General features: G+C 33.0%; 1 protein-coding gene across 2 annotated transcripts in view; it reads right to left on the reverse strand.

The window, feature by feature from the left end:
- Positions 1-23945, reverse strand: part of MPP7 (MAGUK p55 scaffold protein 7) — a 230004-nt gene that overhangs the window by 11626 nt on the left and 194433 nt on the right. For both annotated transcript variants that reach the window (XM_052000274.1, XM_052000275.1), the window contains 2 exons: positions 18452-18622; positions 4075-4155 (listed from right to left, as the gene is read on the reverse strand). In XM_052000274.1, coding sequence (XP_051856234.1) covers positions 4075-4155; positions 18452-18622 — 252 coding nt within the window. The remainder of the gene's footprint in view (positions 1-4074; positions 4156-18451; positions 18623-23945) is intronic.

Below are 23945 nucleotides of genomic sequence, written 5' to 3' on the forward strand. Positions count from 1 at the left end.
ATGATCTATTAACTGGGTGGTTAAAAAGAAGAGCTGTGGTGAGATAAGGAAGAATGATTCCTCTAAAAGAAAAATCTATGAAAACGATGCTCTCTTGCTTTAAAAATATTTTTCACAAAGTTTTCCCAAACATTCTCTAAATGGGGTAAAATTACAAAAAGCTGCCAGATTTAACCTGATGGGCAGAAAAAGAATCATGGTACCTTAGTTAGCAGGTCCATTTTCTTTTTCTGAGGTAGGGTATAAGGGAGAAAGAGAGGTTAATGATTTCTTCTGTGTAGGCAACTCCTGGTGTGGAAAGGCCCTCTACTGACGTCTGCTGCTTATGGCATCTGGGAATTTTCCAGGATCCTGAGAAACAAGGTAACTGAACCATGGTCACATGACCCTTAGGCAGGTCTTGAAAACCAAGGCTTTTGGGATCCAAGGCCAGCCCTCTACACATTATTCCAGGCAACCACGACCTCATTCTGTTTGTCTTACTTAGCAAGTGGAAAATTCAAATTCCATAATTTTTAATGAGAGACCCAGATGCTAGTTAATAAGTGATGGTGAGGAAAGAGTACATTAGCTTGGGTAGTGAAGAGGAAATACACTAAAATCCATGAATCAAGGGGAAGTAAAGTCACTGATTTGTATTAGAATGGAGTTTGGGGGTTTGGAAGGACAGTGGAGAAAGATGTACAGTGTGCAGCAGGCTGAGAGATCGTCAACTGTAGAAGATAAGATCAAGCAAAGTGTAAAATAACAAATCAGATCAAAACTGCTCCCTGTTAGTGGCTGATGCATAAAAAATCCATGAGTAGGGGGTCTGAGGAACCAACAAGGGTTTACATGAGAAATGTATATTAGACAGATATTGATGTATATGAGATATGATTCATTTTTTTCTAGAAAAAAGAAAGCATTTGCACCTAAAATTCCACGTTATTTCTATAAAGGATAAAAATTCATATCCATTCATTGATATAAATCACCCTTCAAGATAAGGTATTATGTATTTCAATGGCCTTGTTTAGAATTCCCCAAATGCTGCCCTCTCTCATCATTTAGGCTAGAGCAAAGGTTCTTAAACATTTTTTGTGTCCCAGATCCCTCTGGCAGTTTGATACAACTAATGGATCACTTGTTAGAATAATGGTTTTGTTCCTCTTATCCATATCCTTCTGTAAATCCTTCATAAAGGGTTCAAACAGTTCACTGGGAACCTAGGATCTAGACTTCAATCCGAGAAGTGCAGGATTGGGAAGGAATGTAAGGCCAAAATTTCTGTGAAAAAGACAGTGATTTTAGTGGACTGCAAGTACAACATGAGTTAATAATAGGGTGCCATGGAAGCCTCCTCCCCTTGTTCCCCACCTCAATAAGCTAACACTTTTCTAAGGTTCATTAAGAAAAGTGATATCCAGATTAAGAAAAAGATTATTATACTCTTATACAGATGACATCTTGACCAATGGTGTCAAACTGAAAAAGAAATGGAAGGCATTAAACCATATATAAGAATTCCTATATGCCACATATTGCCTTAGAAAATCACGAATTGGGGGAGGATCCTGGGAAGATGGCAGAGTGGATCAGCAAATTTGAAGCTCTTCAACAAATTCACCTCTCGAGGGGAACACATACTGTGAAATATAAAGAAGACTTGGAGCAGAAGAGGGATCTTCCAGGGACAGAAAATCTGAAGACCCCAGGCTGGGGATTAACCCTGTGAAGAGCAAACAGCTCAGGCTAGCTCCACAGAAATATCCAGTAGGAGTCTCTGGGGCTAGCTGGCTATGGCTGGAGCCTCATCAGGAATCACGGGACCTTTCACTTCCCAGACTGTGAGTGAAGTCAGGATCTGAGTCCAGGAAGACTGAGGGAACCTTGGCTGATTAGGAAAGCCAGGCCCAGCTGTGCTTCTGAGAGGTGGCCCTGGGTCAGAAGGAGGCAGCACCCAGTGAGTAGGGGGGTGGGATGGGGGGAGGGAGCAGGGATAATGCTGCCTGCAAGAGGGGAGAGCTCTTTGTTTGGGGTTCCAGGTCAGAGAGGAGAGCTGAAGGGAAGCTAAAGGCACCATTTCTCTAACTCCAGGATTAGAAACTCTTCTAATACTTTGTATTAAAAAAAAAAAAAAAAAAAAACGAGCAAAGAATAAAGACCCCAACCAGAGAAACTTAATATGGAAACTGGGAAAATCAGGATTCATCTAGAGAAAAGGACACTGAAGGAAAAAAAAAAAACAACCCAAAGAGTATTATGAAATGGCTCCTTGCCCAGAGAGAATTTAAAGAACTCAAAAAAAAGAATTTTTAAATCAAGTGAGAGACACTAAGAAAAAACCTAAAAAAAAAAAAAAAAAATCCAAGAAAAATGAGATTATGAAAAAAAGGTAACCAACTAGAAAAGGGAGATGCACAGTCTTAAAGATGAAATTAACTCTTTGAAAACTGGAATTGGGCAAGGGGAAGCCAATAAAACTATAAGAGACTAAGAAATAATGAAACAGATTCTAAAGAATGAAAAAAATAATACAATGTAAAATATAAGAAAAATGACAGATGGAAAGAACAGATCAAGAAGAGAAAATATAAGACTAATTGGACTGCTTGAAAGACATGACAAAAAAAAAAAAAGAACTTTGATACAATAATACAAGAAATAACCCAAGAAAATTGTCCTGGAGTGTTTAAACATGAGGGCAAAGTAGAAATAGAAAAAAATCCACCAATCCCATCTTAAAGAGATTCTTTGTGTAAAACACATAGAAATATTATTGCCAAATTTCAAACCCCAGATCAAAGAAAAATTTTTGCAAGACACAAGAAAAAAAAATAATTCAAATACCCTGGGAGCTACAATTAGAATTGTACAGAACTTGTTAGGAATCACAACAAAAGACCACAGAACCTGAAATCTTATATAGCAGGAATCAAAAGAATTAGGCCTGCAGGCAAAAGTATATCCAACAAAATTATCTATAATATTGAATGAAAAAAAAGGACATTCAACAACTTGAAAATTTTCAGGACTTTGTTTCAATGAAACCCAAACTCAATAGAAAATTTAACATATAAGAGCCAATATCAGAAATTAATTTCAAGGAAGTTAACATGGAAAAATTGTTTGTTTTTTACATGGAAATTAATACCAGTGTTTAAGATTGACATCAGTAATTGGTTAATTCAGAAAAAGATTGGGTCACACACACACACACACACACACACACACACACACACACACACACCACAAAGGCTATAGCACCTCCAAAATCTATAAGAAATAAGGGGAAAGGGATGGGCAGAGGGGGAAGCAAATTTCTAATCAATCATATAATAGAAAAACTGACAGTAAGAAAATCAAAGAGCAATGTATTTGTAATTGCCCAGCTCTTTATTTTCTTTCACATTCTTGTAATGTCAGCAGCCCTATAACTTATAGTTAAAAAAGATTTGAAACAACTGTTTGGAAAAAAGTAGTAACAGAGTAACATAGGGGTAAAAAAAAGAACCAGAATTTTATAAATATGAACTCTTCCACAATAAGAGAACATTGCTAATGGCAATACATAAACAGTATTTTTTATTATTGGGAGTACTACTTGAGAAAGCCAACATTTCAATTTAGCTTTTTAGACAGTTTTCTTAACATCAACATATTAAGTAGTCAAATGACATTTATTCTGGAGATAGAAATGCCTCTAACATCACATTTCATTTGTAAGAATGCCTGTGAAAATAACACAGTTGTTATAAAAAATTTTTAAAAAGATGTAAAAGTGTACTGAAAAGAAACTGTACCACATTTGGAATCAAAAATTAGAAAAGATCAGTTTAGCAGCACTCACCAATTTGTTAAAAAATAAATCAAAGATAGATATGTAACATATGAAGTCCTTTTGGTCTCTGTGCAGGTTTTATTCCTAAACAGAAACCTGGTGAAATACCCTGAAAAATTTTAGATTTTGCCCAAAAAAATGATTTGAAATGAGATTTTATGTAGAAGAAAACTAGATTTAAGTATATGAGTCAGAATGTTAGTAGAATTAAAGAGGATTTTTAATGGTTTGTTACAGAGTATGTTACTTACGCGGCACTGTCACACCATAATGTTGTGTATCACTGATCAGCAACTTTCGTTTTAGTTCATTTAATCCTACTCCCACGGGTCCTGAATAATAATAATAATAATAATAATGATGATGATGATGATGAAAATACAGACAAATCACCAAAAAAACTTTTCAAGATTAATACTTGACTAAAGGAACATATAAATCAAATGAGAAAAAAAAAAATCCAACTATTTTTGTGGGTTAAAAGTAACAACTATTTAACTTCTACTTCCTTAAACCAATTGCTTCAAGTACTTGTTTCAAATTCACACAGCTCAATTAAGTCACAATACATTCTCAAATGAATGCTACTCAAGAGAGCTTTGAAAATATCTACATAATTTATCGGCAGTTAATAGTTCAGATTTTTTGTTTGTTTAACTTAAATGCTAAGCCAAAGGAAGAATGGAAAAAGAGGAGAAAATTTAGAGAGAAGACTGAGGAATGTCAAATGATAGGATATTTTAAATGAAATGACCATCTTTTTTGCTCTATTTATTCTACAAATAAGTAGTAGTATAATGTCTGAAGAATAAAAAATGATTATTATATTCGACTAAAATAATCTAGACAATTCTAGATAATTTTCTCTAATGGAAAAACCATAATCACATAGAAGTGAAGAGAGACACAACCCAAAATTTCCAACATCTATATTCTATTCTGTAATTTTATCACCTAGGGAACCCTCATACAGGAGGTTTTTTGAATTTGTCAACTAATTTTGCTGTCACTACGTAAGGGATTTCCTCTTTAGATCTTATTCTTAAGACTTAATTCCATCTCCATGTGACCGTTTTATAATCTTCCTCCTCTGTGAGTCATCCAACTGAATTCCACAAAGATGTATTAAGAACTTAGTACATGCAAGGCGCATGCCACTTACAGTTGGCTGTCATTCAGAGTACAAAAATACTCAACTGTATGTGAGTGAGTGTGTGTGTATACACATATATATGGAGAGAGAGAGACAGAGAAAGAGACACAGAGACAGGCAACTCTTCAATCCAATTTACTAAGAGGTTAACTAAGAGGTTACTAAGCTCTCCTAGATCCTTATGACACATTAAGGCTATTCTGATCACTGATATCTAGGTATATGGTTCCTCTGTTCTCCCTCCTACCAAATTTTAAACTGGATTGCTTCACAATCTCCTCATACTCCCAAAGCCATTATTTCTCCCCTGGAATTCCATGTCCAAAAGTTTTTAAAATTCTTTTTTGTTTTTTATTCAGGTTCTCCTACTTGAGTTTGGTTCCCTACATAGTTACCCTGCCAGCCTTTTCTTAGAATAATTTATACCAATAATAGTGTTGATGATTCATATTTATATATTACTTTAAAGTTTTCAAAATATTGCTATAATCCTATAATGCAGACCTATATTATTGTTACCATTTCATAGATGAGGAAACAGACTCAGGAGTTAATCTTGAGTGATTTCTCTCTCCTTCCTTTTTCCTGAGTATGATGCTCCTCTCTCATTTGGACAGAGACAGAAGTGAAATGGCAATGGAAACAATGGATTTAGAATACTAGGATTTGAATCTTTGTTCCACTATTATTGGGAAACTGTTAGAAAGTCATTTAGCTTCTTTCAGCCCTAATTTCTTAATCTAGACAAGTAAGGTAATAATCATCATATAACTTCTGGACTGCTTGTGAAAATGCAATGAAATAATGCATGGAAGGGCTTTCAAAATTGTCCAGCACTTATAAGGCAAGACATTTATTGTTAGCACTATTTTTTCCCCTCTTGGTGTTTTTCTCCTGGATCCCCTCTTGTCTATATCCTGTTAGTCAACAAATAAACATTTATTAATAATAATATCACTACTAGGCATGAATCCCAAAAAGAGATTTTTTTAATTGTAACACCTCTTCTCTCAAAGCAAAAAACTAGAAATTGAAGGGATGCCCATCAATTGGGGAATGGTTGACAAATTGTGGTATGTGAATATGATGGAATGTTATTGTAATGATGAACACAATGCTCTCAGAAAAACCTGGAAAGTCCTCAGTGAACTTGAGCAAAGTGAAATGTATTGTGCACAAAGTAATAGCAATGTTATGGAATTGATCAGCTGTGAATGACTTTGCTATTCTCAGCAGTACTCTGAAGGACTTCTGATGAAAAATGCTATCCATACCCAGAGAAAGAAATAATTGTGTCTAAGTACAGATTGAAACATGCTTTTTTTTAAAAAAAATTTTATTTTTCTGGATTTTTTTTTTGGAAGGGTATGGGGAAGAATTGGTTTTTTTTTTTCACAACATGACTTTTATGGAAATGTTTTACATAACTTCACAAGTACCTTTCAATGGGAGAGGGTTGAGGAGAAAAGGGAGAATCTGGAACTCAAAGTTTTAAAAACAAATGTAAAAACTTGTTTTACATGTAACTGAGGGAAAAAAATTAAAAATAATTTTAAAAAATTTTATAAACATTAAGCACCTACTATAGGCAAGGCACTGTGTTAAGCTTTGAAATATTGTTAATGTAATAATAGTAAAAATAAGATATTATTATTTAATCCCATTCTTTATATATGATTCACTATTCCAAATTCCAATTCTTTGCAGACTCTAGATAAAGGTATTACCTACACATTTGTGGAATCTAAGACTGCTCCAAAAAATCTATTTTTCCCCTTGGTATTCACAGCTGGAGTTACTGTTTTTGACATGACAAACCTGTATTTTTTTATACTTTATGCAAAAAAGCTGATTGATATATCATCATTTTCTTATTACTAGTTCATAGGAAGGGACCTTTAGTAGTCACCTGTCCAATCACCTTGTTTTACAAATGAGAAAACTGAGGCTCAGAGAGGTGAAGTGAGTAGTTCATGGTCACAGAGTTAGTTAAACATCAGATGTGTTCTTCTTGACTCCATTAGACTGTGAACTTCTCAAGGACAAGGATTGTCTTTTGCCATTCTTTGCATCCTCAGGATTGGAGTAGTTGCTACTACATAGTAGATGTTTAATAAATATTTATTGACCAGTGACTGCCTTAAGGGGAGAAGTTTACATTTATTGTATATTATATAACTTATATAATGGAAATATCTAATATTTTTTATCCCAATATAAATAATTGTGTACAAATAAGCTCTATGTAGGATAAATAGGAAAAGGTCAATAGATAAAAGGTATTGGAATTAAAAAGAATTGGAAAAGTCTTCCTATACAATTGAGATTGTATCTGGGATTGTAGACTAAAAAAAAAAAAAAGAACCCTAAAATTATTAGCATCTTAAACTCCCAACTAAAATCTGCTTATTCAAATATAATTTGTTTAGAATATTAGAAAATATTATTTAAAATATTAGAAAATTATAAAAAGATTAACTTTTGGGGGATTGGAGGTTGGCGATCATAAAAAAATCCAGATTTGTCATAAAGTCTTACTTTAATAAGAAGAAAATTACAATTCCCAAGCTTGGTGTTAAGATGATAGGAGATAAGGTTTTCTTAAATATAAGAAATATTAGTAATTCTGAGATTTCATCTCACAACTATTGGGGTAGAAAAAAAGGAAAATGATAATTGTTGAAGAATCTTTGAAACAATGGACACACTGATGTACTTCTGATCACCTGGTAGTGTGTTACAACCATTCCAAAGAGCATTTATAATTATGCACAAAAATTTTATTAAAAAAGGCATACTTTTGGATTCAGCTACACAACTATGAGGCCCATATCCAAAAGAGATCAAAGAGACAGTCCTTTATGTACAAAAATATATGATGTCCATCAAGTAATGAATGGCTGAATAATGTGATTGAATACTGTTGTATTATGAGAAATAAATAATTTGTTTCAAAAAAGATATGAAAAGACTTACATAAATTAGTACTAGAACTAGAAGTGAACTAGAACTAGAAGAACAATAACATATAATATTATAAAAGTGAACAATTTTGAGGATTTTTATAAAATCACAAAGAATGAAATGGGCAGAACCAGGAGAATAACATATAATAATAAGGTTGGTTCAAACCTGCATGAACAACTTTAAAAGTTTGGAAAAAAAAAAGAAAACTTTGAAAGTTTTAAGAACCATGATTAATGTAATGACCCTTTGTGATTGCAGAGTAACAATGATGAAACATGCTACCCATTACACAGAGATGACTGATTCAGGGTATTAATGACAGACACATGTATGCATGCATGTTATATCACTCTGCATGTACCTTTGGAGAAATTTGTCTTGCTTAGCTATGCACATTTGTTACAATAAATTTGTTTTTCTTTTCTTTTTTTCTCCAGTGAAGTGTCAGTAGGAAAGAAAATGGGTTTCTCTTGATTTAAAAAAAATAGAGGAGAGTACTATACAAATGTGAAATGTTGCATGCATTTTTATGTGAGGTCATTTTATTTTTAATTTTACTTATGTTTTAGTTTAATAGAAGAGACCTCTCATAAAACAAGAATAATCTATAAATATTTGTGATATAAAACAAAACACATCATCACTGCTTTTAAAATGTGTATGTGTGTGTGTGTGTGTGTGTGTGTGTATGTGTGTGTGTGTGTGTGTGTGTATCTGTCTGTCTGTCAGTCTCAAAGGGGGGAAGAAACATTTCCAGACCAGACTTAAGGAAAAAGGAGCCATGACAAGTGATACAAGATATGTTCAATATCTGTAATATTTCATCATTTTTAATATTATGAAAAGCCTATGAAATAAGTGAGTATATACTGTCTTATAAATTAACCAGGTAGTTATAAAAGTGCATATTAGCATCAATAGAAATCTTCTATTCTAAACCCCTAATATTACAGATACTAAGCACTAGGCAAAGTATTGAGAGATGATTACCACAAGGTAAGTCTCAACCTGGGTAATCACTCCAGCAATTTGGTGAGGAAAATGACTTATGAAAAACAATAAAAAGATAATACAAGATAGCATTTTGTTAAAGTGCCCTGATTTACATGGTGCTCTAACCAAATAAGCTGCTTACTGTCTAAGATAGACATCAACAATTAACTTACTATATATTGTTTCAAATAGAGCTATTAGTTCAATATTAAAGGAAACAAAGTTTACAATTTATATCCCAAATCAGATGCCCTACTTATACTATTATTTTTAAGGTAACATTGTCTAAACATCAAATATTCTCTACCTTTGACAGAAATACTAAATTTGACAATACATAAAAAAATTTCATAGTGATTTTATTCCAGAGGCAAGATTACCAGTATATCATTTGAATCTCTTAACTAAGATATTATCTTCAAATTATATTTTAAATAAAATATTCTATCACTAAACCTAATAAGATATTAATGTATATGAATTTCTTTTTTTTATTCCCATTGCTCAGCACCAAACCTAATGCATAGTTTGTTGTGTAATAAATGCTGACATTTCATACCTCCTATATTCATATTAAAGCTAAGTCAATAGTTATCAAAGGATTATCCTTTGTAAAAGAGGCATAAATAAATCCCCAATTCATGATTCATGAGTTTAACTTTCATCCCTGCCCCAGACTAACTGGATTTTACTTTCTAGCCATTTCATCCTCTCTATCATACTTCCCTTCCGACCTCCCTCCCTCTCTAGTTCTCTTTGTGTATGTATGTGTGTGTGTCTCTGTATTTCTTGTTTATGCTACATCTATTGCAATGTTCAAATTAGCTTTATATTTCTCAAATGATTAAATTCTCATCAATTCTCTTAAAAAATACTATATTTTGTAATAATTTTCACTCTCAGAAATGTCTCTTAATATTAATGCATATTTTCTTTTTCTTCATTTTGTTCTGTAACTTCTAGCTATAGTCACTTGGGCAACATTAAATACATTCTTTGATTCTTTGGTGTTTAGTCCTTTAGATATTTGTACATGGCTATCGTATTTCCGTACTAGTTGTCACCTGGCCAAGTTCTACATATTTAGTTCTTTCAAGCTTTCCTCATAAGTTGGTCCCTCTGGGCTCTTAATCATCCTTATAGTTCTGTCTGAATACTCTCCAGTTTGTCTACATCTTACTACTGGGAAGGTGCTTAGATCTGAACACAATGTTTTTTTGCAATATAAGGAACTATATGTTAAACTCTACCTTTTAACAGTCTATGAATTAATCCACTAGCACATATGCACTTATTAAAAGTACATAACAGTCTTACCAGCTTAAATCTACTGAAAAATATGTCATTTGGACAATTAATTAAAAATGAGAGTTTTTCATTTTTAATTTTTATCCCTTTGATCAGTAACCCTTGAATGAAATGCATGTCTTATTTTATAATATCTAAAATTAGAATCTTAGGAGTATGGTACATTTAAGCCATCAATAAAAATAAAATAGGAAAAATTTGATCTTGTAATTTTCATCTAAGAAATTACTATCATAAAATATCTAAAATTAGATTCTTTGAGCCTACATATTTTCATTCTAAATGAAAGGCGAATGTCTTAGTTCTATTTATACCTACACTTTCAATCTTCCCTTTCAACTAGGGGAAGGGTTGGGAAGTGTAGTGGTGGAAGGGTGCCTCTGGCATACATGGCAATCTTTTTTTCAAACCAAAAAGAACTCTGCTGTCTGTCATCTTTATTGCCTCATTTTTTATACTGTCCTGAAATAAATATGAGAACTGTAGTGTTTTGATTGCTTCATTTCCAATTTTTTTTCCTTTTTCTATCCTGAAAATATGTAACTGCTTATGCTTTGTGACAATACTTAATTATCACTGGCAATACAAGTATATTTTACTAGTATTTTATTACTATATATTTCCTGAAAGTAATGCAAAATTTATAAGCCTGAGTGTTCTTTTTTTTCCCCCAAAATGTGGCCAAGAAAGGTGTGAATATTTTTCTGATAATTAAATTCTTGGCCATACACATTTAAAAACAAAAAAAGGAATAAAAGGGTGGGAAACTTCCCTAAGACCAATACTTAGCTTAGCAATGTGAGTAGTCAGAATTTTGAAACTAATTTGATGAAAGTTTTGCTTTTAACATTAACTTAAAATTTTTCCAATAGAGTGATACATTGCTATTTGTGAGGATAGTTTAACTTAAGTCATTTATAATTATTAAAGTTCTAATAAAACCTTTATTTTAAAAAAGGATTATAAGGAAATTGACATAGACAATAATTATTTGTAAAGGAAAAGCATAGACACTTATACTTTTTTCTCAAGGCTGAACCAGGTAAAATAATTCCAGACTATTTAATGTTTTTCATATTTAGTGAGGTCTCAATTTTAAAACGGCATAATGTGCGGTATCCTGATTATGAATAGAAAACATGCAAATCTGAAAAAAAAAAAAAAAGAGTGTCTAAAAGATATTGCTAAAGCAGTACTTTGGATCACAAGACCAGAACCATATTTCTTATGTCACTTTCATTATAATATTAATGACAAACTTTTTTTAGGTATGAATAATTTTGAAAACTTTCCCTTAATATTAAATAGCATATCACAGTATAACATATGAAACACTTCTATTTTTACTCACTATCTATCTTTGTGCTTCCTGGAACTACTATTAATGTGTACTGAGCACAGAAGGATGAATGCTACTGGCACACTTACAGCTTTTAACATGTGCTCACTTCCACTGTACCTGTGTTGCTTAACACTGCTAGTTTTTCCACATTTCACCAAGACATTTTTATGGTATTGGCCAGACTTAAGCTACTCTTAATATCCAGAGAAAAACATCAGAATTACTGAAGTCTGCAATAAATTTCTGAACTGCTTTTGTTACTGAAAAAGCACACTTTCTTCATCTGATTTATTGCAAACCAAATCAAATGAAATCTCTAGGTATTCTGCAGATCAGACAGATGTAATCTGTTATAAAAAGTCTACTTATCACACTAAGACTGCTCTATTTGTTGATATAGGTGTAAAATTAATTCAACCATGTTATTACATATATTTGACCCAGAATTATACAATGATCACACTAGTGGGTGGCTGAAATTTAGCATTAGAGAAAGATAAATCTGTTTATTAAACTAAATTTAAAGTGCTTTTGATTCAAACTATATAAAAACACAGCAACTTAACAGTTCATAACAAATCCTGATAGAGCCAGATTTCCCTTACTCTGCTACTTTTATAACAGGTAATACTGTGCTAATGAAGCATCAAATTATATATTAAGGTAAGCAAAAGAGAGAAAAGGAGAATGCTGAAAGAACTAAGTTCTTCCATAGTCGCTCTTTAGAGTGAATTTAGAATATATGTGTTTCTCCTGGATGAAAAGACCTCTAGCCACATCTGACCTCTGTTTCAGGTTACAGACGGGCAGAATCTGGATCAATGAATGAGTAAAAGTAAATTTGGATCTATCAGTAGGAAAAAGATAGACATGATAATAGACCTAATTAGTGAGAAGGCACTTCATAAACTAGGAAAGTGTAGGACAGACTGCTGGACTGGAAATCAGAAGGGAGCCAGTTCTTGTCTCTGACACTTCCTACCTGCATAACCTTTGGCCAAGTCCCTCACCTTCTGACCTGTGAATCTGTAAAATGAGGATAATACCAATAATGATAGGTTATGAGACTTAAATGAGATAACACACAAAAAGTACTCTACAAATGCCAGTTTTCCATGAAATAAGAGAATGAATGAAAAAAGGAATTAAGAAAGTGTATCTATCTTGATAATTCTTACTGAGCTTGTATCATTTAACATTTCTCTTGATCACAAAAATACAGGGTGGCCCAGATGCTGCCATGCAGGGAGTCGGCCACAAGAAGGCCTAATCCTGTCTCAGTCACTTATTGTAATCGTAATCCTGTCTCAGTCACTTACTGTAATCAGCAATGTGACCTGGGGTGAAGTACTTCATCTATCTCAGCCTCAATTTATTATCACAAAATGGTAATATTTGTACCCATCATACAAGGTCATTGTGAAGACCCAAAGAGATCATGTGGGTAAAGATCTGTGGCTGTAATGGAGTGGAGACACATACAAAAATGAGACGGTCTCTACCCTCAAGAAGCTTACCGTCTAGTCAAGGGAATCTATGTAGGTGAAGTCACAGTGAAGATGAGTTCAGCCACAGGAAGTCAATTTGTGCTGATCTGAATACAGTTCTCAGTAAGGATGGCTGGGGTGGTGAGCCAGGCGGGGTGTGAAGCTGGCCTAGGTCGATGAAGTGCACCACTCTCTGGAATCACATGGGACCAAGAGACTAAAAGGACTTTTGGGAACAGTGTTGAAAGAAACCTACATCTTTCTTTTAGCTGGAAGCTTAATTTGACCTACCCTTTTTCTTGTAGTTCTTTTTATTAAGTTGTAGTTTTTAAATTGAAAGGTGTCAAGGAAGGATGCTAGGTGGCGCAGTGGATGGAACACCAATCCTTAAGTCAGGTAGACCAGAGTTCATATCTAATCTCAGACACTTAACATTTCCTAGCTGTGTGACCGTGGGCAAGTCACTTAACTCCCCTCCACAAAAAAAAAAAAAAAAAAAAAAAAAAAAAAAAAGAAAAGAAAGAAAGAAAGGTGGCAAGGTACAGTAAATGGAGAGCCAGCAGGTTCAAGTCCTGTGTCTGACACATCCTGGCTGTGTGACCCTGGGTAAATCACCCGACTTTTTTCCAGGGAATTCTCTCAGACATTACACTGCAAACAAAGTACTAATCTGCATAGGTAGAAAGTCACAGACCTAGTCCCCATTGCTATCCTTACTTGTAGTTCTTATTAAGCAAGCACATGGAAGAACAAATGTTCTCATAAATATGTATTTATTTAAATTACTTTTAAAAAACAATTTTCACATAGCATGTAACCATAAAATGCAAGTGAAATTAGGGCAGAAAACTATTTCACATTCAAGCAAAAAAATTTTAAATATACTGAAAGATTTATTATTTTTCTTTTCATGGCTTTAACTTAATAGAATAAGTCACAATTTTTCTCAATACCTACAAATTGAATTTTAGGTCTATTATTTATTAGCTTTAGCAATAAAAATTATAATACATTTTTGGTGTTTTTAATTTTACAAAAAAATTTTGTTCAAGGTATGATTGGTATTTTAACTATTAAAGAATACCAACTATTATTTTAAAAAACTTAACTAAAGACACTAAATATACAACATAATTCTATGATAATATTGTTTAGAACATACATCTTAACAAAGAAGGAAATTTTACTGAAAGTGTAATGGGACAATATCTATGTGGCAAGAGTGCTATTTAATTTTAAAATTTTTGCATTGTTTGGAACAAGACATTTCCAAAACCATGGGAAAACTAAATAATTCTAATGAAAAGTTAAGGTTCCCCATTGTCCTGTTTTTTCTCCAAATTAATATACTCAGCTTATTTTTATTTCTTGGGCATTAAACTAAGCTGTTAAATATATATATATAAAAGATGAAGACAAATGGCACTGTTTTCTACTTGTTTAATAATATTTATTTATTTCAAGACTTTATTTTCAAGACATTTAAATTTTATTTATCATCTCTATTATAAACCATGAAAATAAATGGCCACAAAACAATTACATTCTAAGGAAGGGAGCCATTTTTTTTTTTTTTTTGGTGGGGGTATCTTCATTATGCTATGTCTAAGGTAGGAGTTTATTTAAAATTTTGCTGAATGGATAAAGTTCACTAATGTTAAAATAACTCCCAGTAACCCAATAGGAAATGCTAACTGAACTTCAAGAAACACTATAAGATTCTTTGCCATTGTCTTCAGTGCCTTATTACTCGTAAATAATACTTGCTCCTGTAAATAAGTGCGATATAACTAATCCAACTTTGTAATTTCTATTTTACTAAGTTGTAAATCTGAGTAGTAAGAATACAAATGCTGAAACTTTGAAAATGAAAATTCTCCTTTCTTCATTTGGCAAAAAATATCTATACTAAATACAAGTAGATAAAAAATTTGGAGGCTTATAGATTTATTATTATATTTACATATCACAAAAGCAATGAATCAAAAAATCAGAATCATATCTAATACATTTCAAAAAACTCTACATGTGGAAAAAACTTTATGAGCACTGGTGCAACAGAAGAAAACAAATATATGTAATTTTAAAAGACAGATTTAAAAAACAAGTCCAGGTGTCACTGGATTAGAATGTATAATGTAATGCTCTTCAGAATACCTAAAATGGAATGAGAAACATTCTAATCATCACTTTCTGACAGTCTAGGACTGACATTTCCAAGTCTTACATTTGCACAGGACATTCCAGATTTAGGGAGTCTTTTAAATGCTTTAGCTCATAGATTAGCAACAAGTCTGCTCAATTTTTTAATATTAATTTGCATCCTCTAAATTCAATGAAAGCAGATATTGTTAGTTGCATAAGTGCGATTATCAAGCTTGGAGTTACTAATTACATGTAAGAAGTATCCAAAGATAATAGAATAAGAGACCCTTTCTCCTACTGAGATCACTAATGTTAATGTAGAGACATTCAAAGGCCCTCTATAACAGAGGTTTCAAACTCAAATAGAATATAAAGATCCTTGAGGACACATACTGACTTAATTAATTACTACTGTAATTAAGTAATTACATACTGACCACAATATTCTACTGCACTTTTTTTGGGGGGGTGAGAAGGATTAAATAGTTTCCAATTACATTTTAATGAGGTTCTGGTCAGATTCAAGAGTATTTTGGATACAGCCATAGTCTTCATATTTGACATTCACATTCCACAATTAGGGGCCACCATAATCTTTCTCATTTTATTATTTATTTCCTCATGCTATATGCTCTAAATAGACAGTGTTCTGTCTCTTCACCATAAATAATATTCATGTCTATGCTAAAATTTTTTTTGTAACTTAAGAAATCTTCCCTCTATATCTTTTTCTACTGATTTCCTATTTATTGGTTAAAAACCAACTAACATTTCACATCCTTTAGAGAAGATGAAAGGTGACAAATATTTCAGCCACAGAATTCATGGAGATCACCTATCAGACACAGAAAGATTTTAAAGGTATTAGCAGCTCTGCACTTCCAGGAACTTTCTCATTTTCACCTGGTTAATATTTATTAAACAGACTTCTTCCTCCTGACTCCCCCAGACTTTTTTCTTCCATATTCCAGGCATATCCTCACCATAGAAGCTCATTCCACCTCACACTTGGAAGTGCACTCTCTGCCCCTGTGGCTTCTCCCTCTTAGTGGCTGGTTCTTCCCAATGGCTGGAAGCCCAGGTCACTCATGATTCCTTTCCAGGATGTATTACTGATTTTCTCAGTCTTTCTCTATAAGCTTCCTCTAATTTTCTGTTTCCTTTTTCATGGTATCTCTTTCATCAGAATTCTAGCTTCTAGGATCAATTAATCAATCAATGTGTATGAAGTGCCTATGTGTCAGACACTGTGCTAAGTGCTGGAGATATAAAAAGAGGCAAAAGACAGTCCTACCCTCAAGAAGTCTACAGTCAAAAGAGGGAGATAACATACAAATATATACAAAGCAAGCTCAAAAGAGGACAGGTAGGAAATTTAAAATGAAAAGCTCTGGAATGAAGATGGGTAAGAGAAGGCTTCTTGTAGAAAAGTGAATTTTAGATGTGACTTAATTAAAGGAAGTTAGGGAGGTCAGTAGTTGGAGTAGAGGAGGGATGACATGCCAGGTTTGGGAGATGGCCAAAAGCCAGTGTCACAAGATTCAGGAGTATGTGATGGAAGACTAGAAAGCTAGGAAGGAATTTTGAACGCCAAACAGAGAATTTTGTATTGGATCGTAGACTATAGGATCAGACCTATACTTTAGGAAAATCACTTCTGCAGCTTAATGGAAAATGGATCAGAACTGGGAGAAGCTCAAGGCTGGCAAATCCACCAGTAGCTACTGCACATGAAGGGATGAGATCCTGGGGTGGTGAGAGTATCAGAGGAGAAAAGGGAGATGAATCTGAGATGTTGCAGAGGTGAGATTGATAATAGCTTTGGTATAGGGAGAAGGGGAGGGAGATAATGCTGAGAAAGAAAATCCAGGATGTCTTCCAGGTTGTGAGCCAAAGGGACTGGGGGGAACGATGTTGTCCTCTGCAATAATAGGGAAAGTGGGTGGCGAGGGATTTGTTTGGGACATATTGTGTTTTAGTTATATGCTGTACATCCAGTTTGAGAAATCTGAGAGGCAGTTGGAGATGTGAGACTGGAAGTTAGCAGAGATTGGGCAACAAGGGAAGACTGCAAAGCCAGCTCGTTTTTGTATTCACAGTCTTAGCACAATCTCTAAAACCAGTTAACTGCTTAATAAATATCTATTGACTTCTCTTGACAATATGTTAAAGTTAATGTTAATGAAGAAGGGTTGTTAATTCTAGCACACTAACTAGCCCTGCTAGCATAGCTGTGAATTTGTCCAAATATCTAGGAAAATAATTAAAGTTGTAAATGCCCCTAAATTCATAAAACTCTACTTGGCTTTTGACCTAGTAATAACAACACTAAGCATATTCCCCAAGCTGACCAAGGATATAGGGAAAGGTTCCATGTATATGAAAATATATATAGCAACATTTGTTATAGTAGCAAAGAACTGGAAGGAAAATGAATGCCCACAGATGAGAGATAATTTGAACAAATTAATAAAATGTCACTGGGCTGCAAAATGGTGATTATAAAGAATGTTGAGAAATTTGGGAAGATGAACTCCTAAAGGATAAAATAAGCAGAGCTCATTTACGACAGTGAGTTCAATAGTGTAAAAGAAAATTATCAAAAGACTTCAGGACAAGAGCATGGTGGTGACCTGTCCTTCCACCTCTCAGAAGAAAAGTGGTTGCACCACAAATATGGGACAGGACCATGAGTTTTCAGATACAGCCAATGTGTTGTTTTATTTTGCTAGATTGTACTAAGTCATTACTAAGGTAATTTCTACTAGAATGGTAAGAAGAAAGTAATTGGAAAGAGACAGTATTATTTTTAAAGTATCAATAAAATATTATTTAAAAGTTGGAAGGAACAACAATGTCAAAAAGACTCGGTGAAACTTTTTAAAAGAAACATATTCTTTGTTATAAGAGTGAAAAAAGACAATTTATACTTTGTAACATATCAAAAATACAAAATAATCAATACTTTTCCAACACCTGGGAAAACCCAAACCAAACAGATTGTTGGCTAGGGGAGGAGGGGGGAGGTGGAGAGAGAGAGAGAAGAAAAAATGAAAAACAAGAGGTTTATGCTTATAAGTATCTAAGCTGCTTGTGGTCAGGAATTATTCTTTATTTTTGTCTTCCTATGCTCAATTTTTAGAAGCACATCTTATTAACTACAGGTGCTTAATAAATAAATGCTTGTTCAGTTTAGTTCTTATTTCCTCAGAATTAAACAAAAACAAACTTACCAACCAAAACAACTAGTCTATATTTCTCATTATTTTGTCGTCGATACGGTGAAACTTCTTCATATGTTGGAACATCTGCTGTATCATACTGATCACTCTTCTTGCATTCATACATAGACTTGTTTGTCTTCTTATCTTTTCTACTAAGACGGAAGCTTCTTCTAAATCCAGCTGCAATTTCAAAAAATTATTTGTATTTAAAAGCATAGAAAAAACTTCAGATCCTGGAAAGAACCAATTACTATATTGTTACAAATGTGTTTGATATGTAATGGCAACAGTCTAAATAATTTCATCCAAATGATGCTTTGGAAAAAATTAATACTTCATTTATTTATACAGTTTACATTATATTAATCCTTAGCCCCAGTACATCTTTTTCAGTAAATCAATATACATTAACTTAATGAACCAAAATAAGTTAAGAATACTTTAATAAGTATGTAAGTCCAACATTTACAGCTCTGATGTTGAAGACATCTAATGAAAAAAAAAAGTTATACATAAAGAAAGGAACTTCAAATATTTAACAGGCATATAACCTCTTTTCCATATAGCCTAGATTACTTTATAGTATGCATACAATAGTAATAACATCATTGTGGAATAGGTAAAATGGACAACTTCACAGAGAAAAGAACAGAGACAGGGAAGTTGAAGTCATAGAATGTGCCGATGGCTGAAAGAAATCAAAGTTAAACAAGTCTAGTGAGCATTTAAAATCAGTTTTAGACTGTTTAGACAGTTTAGACTCTTTTAAAGTACCCAAGAAAAACATTATTTTAAAAGGACTCTACATCTACTACAGTATGAATATATAGAAACTTTATGATGAGATTTACTACATCAGAATGTTGTAGAGAATAGAGTGCTAGACTTATAGACAAGATGACCTGCCTTAGATACTTGCTACCTTGTGATCCTGACAACGTAATAAACCTATTGCAAACTCAATAATACTACTACATGGCTCACAGGGTTGTAAGGATAGGATAAGATGATAACACATAAAGTGCTTTTCAAATTTTAAAAGTTTTATACAAACAAATCAGATACCAATTTAACTTTAGAACATATGAAATTTTTTTCTTGAAATTAATGTTACTATACTTATCCTTTTTTATTCTTCTTTTTTGAATGCAAGCATATCTGGTAGTAAAACTGAAGAATTTTATTGGTTGGTATGAATTTAAATTTAAATGAAGGTGGGCAGGTAGGGTGTGGAGTGTATAGAGCACTGGACTCTAGAGGCAGTGGTACCTAACTTCAAATATAACCTTAGATACTTGAGGATAATGCAATATCATGTCCAAGTCATTAGCTAGAACTCAAAACAAAGGAAGCTTTATGTGTATTTTTAATTATTAATGACTAAAGGCAAAAGTCATATTACTTGAATAATGAATTACAATCTAATACATCCAAACAGAATAATTAAAATACAATAAAAAAAAGATAGCAGATTTATTCAAAAATGGCACAATGATTTTAATTCTGGATCACAAGGAGTCATTTTAGATTCCATGAAAACAATCAAATGATTTGGGATAAAGATTTATGCATAAAACAGTCTCAAAGGAAAGCTTTTGAAGATAAGGATCCCAGTTTGGTAAGATGATTCAGGAAAACAAACATTTTAGCAACACAAATATTTGGGAAGATATCATAGAACTAGGTTGGAAGTGGCAAGATAGAAAGTTTTTCTGTATACCAACTTTACCTTTCAGAGAAAATACAGAGTAGCTTAAAAATAAGAGAAAATCAATGTGGGGTTTGATGAGAAAAATTATACTGGAAAAAGAGGAAAAACATGATTGTCAGAAAAAGGCCGTCAAAACAAACAAAAGGCAGGATGGCAAAAAAGGGAAAGTATTGAAAGGCAGGTTCTCATTTTGGAGTCAGGCAAAGTACTTTGCAATGTACAATGGAATGAGTTTCTGGAGTTGTAGACGGATATATGAAAGGACAGTGATAATATGGACAAAAGACAAGAAATCATAAAAAGAAAGAAAACAGGAAGAAAAAAGTAAAGTATGAATTATCTAAAGTTGTAGAAATTTATTTTGTCCCCTTCTCTTGTACCATTATTTTAGTTCCATGAATGATGCCTCATTCTATTTATGCTCAATCTAATACAGTTCTGACAAGGATGTATCATGGAGTCCCAAAAGTTTATCCAAAAGGCATTCTCTACTTTGAACAATCAGGGGAATCTGGAATCAGAAAGTAGAAGGGCCTTTGTAGATTCACCCAGTCCTATTCTGTCACTGAACCAGCGGTTTTAAGTGACACATCTACAGCAGGGCCTTAGGGGCAGAAACAGGACTGAAATGCTGAGTTCTTGAACCTAGATTCAGTACTCTTTTTATATTTACCTTGTAGCATTTTCACCAGAGGCACAGAGAGTCTGCTACCCTCTTCAATGGATGGTAGTTCCAGACAACAAGTATGGGTAACCAATTAGGGATTCTCATTGTCCAATTACCATTATTACTTTGGGGGAAACTAAGAATGAGAGAATGGAACTCTTATAGTTAAGAGTTTGGGGAGGTTCTGAACAAAATGATTATAAAATCAGACCAATTTTCATTTAATAGTTTAATTGTTTCTAAATAAATTTATTTTTGCTTTTTTTAACAAGCAACAAAAAGTTAGCTGGGGAAAGATAAACAGTTCCACTTAAAGATACTTAAAAAAGACTATGTTCTCTATTTGGTGAAAATCTTCTGGAGTTATTTGGTACTTTGCATATTTTAGGGATTCAATAATGGTTATTAATTTATAAAATAAAATGCAGTTTTATACATTTGTTAATTTTTATAAGCACCCTGACATATTTAATCTGAGATAAAATTAGTACTTTAAGTAGTTATTCTATATCCTTCTAAAGCAAAAGTTAAAACCCCAATAGATGCACACCTCAAGCCAATCGGGGGTACTTTGACTCTATTCCCAAGTAGCACAGAGTTAAGCATTTATTGCTAGATTCAGCTGAGTTCTGTGATTAAAGAAAACAGTTTTTAAAATTATGTCCATAAACTGAAAATGAGCAGAGTTCTCTGTAGATGACCCTGAGTATACAACCCAAGAACCACATAATCCTATTTCATCTCCAGTAAGGAATTCTTAGTGGCATCTGGCTTGAAGAAAAAAAGGGAGTTCAGTCTAAGAATGCAGTTTTACATAAAATATATTTTCCTTATATTTCTTTCACATTTTTATAATTTATAATTGGCTCAATGTTTTTATGGACAGTATTTTTCCATAGTGCTTACCCACAGCTGCTAGAAATTTCCATTTTTTGGGGAAAAAAAAAAAGGAATGGCACATTTACTTTATTACAATAGGAGAGTGATATTACAGCACAACTTCAGCTGCAGATCAGCACCATTAATCCCAAGCAGACATAAGAGGCTTCTCTTTCCTAAAGTGTTTTTCCATTAAGAATAATTTATAATAAATGTTAATTATTTTCATGGGTTTTGATTCTGTTTTACAATGTTTTTGCTCACTTAAGAATTACTTCAAAAATTCACAGAGAAGGAAAGACAGAACAAGGTAATCGAATGCTTTAATTGAGCTGAGTTCCTTAATCACAGTAATTAGCAACAGGAATCAGAGTCCATCCTGGAGGCAAAATAAAATAGAAGTTATTCAATTCAAGAGGGGGGTATGTCAGAGAGATCCTGTGCTATGACTATGGCACTAAAAGAACAAAGTCTAAGAATAATCAAATGTCACACTGGAATATTCATAACAGCAGAAAGAGCTGTTGAGGCCCTTATTTTTTCTGTTTGTAACATACTTTTTCAGAGTGACATATTCTAATCATTTGAGAATAAAAACCTATAGTTTTATGACAGAATTTTTAATACCTAAAATTATTTACCAATTTGTTCATTCAATCATTCATATATTCATTAATTCATTCAATACATTTATTGCAAGCTTACTACATTAAAAGACAATTTAAGATAAAAAGTCAAAAAGAACTTTTCAAGCAGTTTTGAATATAAGGAAGATAAATAAATATGTACATCCACAAAAATCTCTAACACAAGAAAGTTATCTACTGAACACCATGACTAAAATTTATTAACTACTGCCAAAAGGTACACATAGATTAATCTGTTCTGTAATCTCATTTTAAAAATATTGCTATAGTATCTTCAAAAATCAAATCAATTAGGCAGATTTTAAATCTAGGAATTCTCTAGAAAAGTTAGATTATTTGTATGTTGAAATTTTTTCTTCTAAATGTTAAATTTTACACTTAGATTATGAGTAACTACGAAGTCTTGCCATCATAAGTTTTTAACCAAATGTAAATGTACCATAGTGTTTATGTTTGCATAACTTCAAAAGAGTTAACAAATATCTACTAAAATTTTACTCCCAAATCTTTTCATGGTATGGAAGTTTTACCAGCTTCTTTAAAAGCTTAAAAGCTTAAAAAAAAAAAAAAAAAAAAAAAAAAACAGCTTAGCTGAATACAAGCCATGACGGCTCACTGGAGTCTAGGGTCCAACATTACCTTGATCTCTTATTATATGGATGACTGGTCAAGTCACCAGACTTCTATCTGCCTTAGTACCATTCTCCCAGAGTTGGTGTGAGGTTCGGTGAGACACCATCTGTCATGTGCTTAACCCAGGACCTGGCCCATAGAAGATGACCAACAAATGTTTGTACCCTTGTATTCTCAGTCTGTTTCCAGTCAGAAAGGCTTGGAGGGTAGCTTCTGATGGATTACATATCTGTTTTCTGAGGTCTTATCTAACTAAGTTTGGGTCAGCTCATCATCAAAAAGCTGGGCAAGCAGGGATGATTTTTTTTTTTTAGTCATGGCAAATCAAGACTATTAAGGACATGAGGATGTGTTATCTGTGTCAGTTAAGGAGGTATTCAGAAGGGAAAGATATAGTAGTGACACTAAGCTTAATAATACAACTGAGGATTCTGAGGTCACAGATTCTCCTACTGTTTTAACATGTAACATAGTAGCATGGTATAGTGAAAAAAAGATTTAAGTCTGATGACAGAGGCCAAGGATTCAAATTCTACAGCTGCTGTTTATCCTTGGTGTGTAATTTGAAGCAAGTGGCAACCTTGGATCTGAGGGAATTGGACTCCATGACTCCTGAGATCCTTTCCAGATCCAGTTCTATGATTATGATCTTAAAATAGACAGATAACTATTTTAACACAACTCAAAAACCCATGATTTTAGATTTCCATATATTGAGACTACTATGGTGAAAAGCTAAGTTTTAGTGAGCCATAGCATTAATTAAACATAATATCTAAATTTAAAAATAATAATGGTTAACATTTACATAGTGATTTAACATATATGAGGTGATTTACATATGTTTACTTTCATTTAATCCTCAAAAGAACCCTGTGAGGCAGGTTCTATAATTATCACTCTTTTAAAAGATGAGGAAATTAAGGTTGAAAGACTGCACAGGGTCACTTAGGTAACAAACATTTG

This window comes from Antechinus flavipes, chromosome 5 (genome assembly GCF_016432865.1).
Source record: "Antechinus flavipes isolate AdamAnt ecotype Samford, QLD, Australia chromosome 5, AdamAnt_v2, whole genome shotgun sequence".
NCBI lineage: Eukaryota > Metazoa > Chordata > Mammalia > Dasyuromorphia > Dasyuridae > Antechinus > Antechinus flavipes.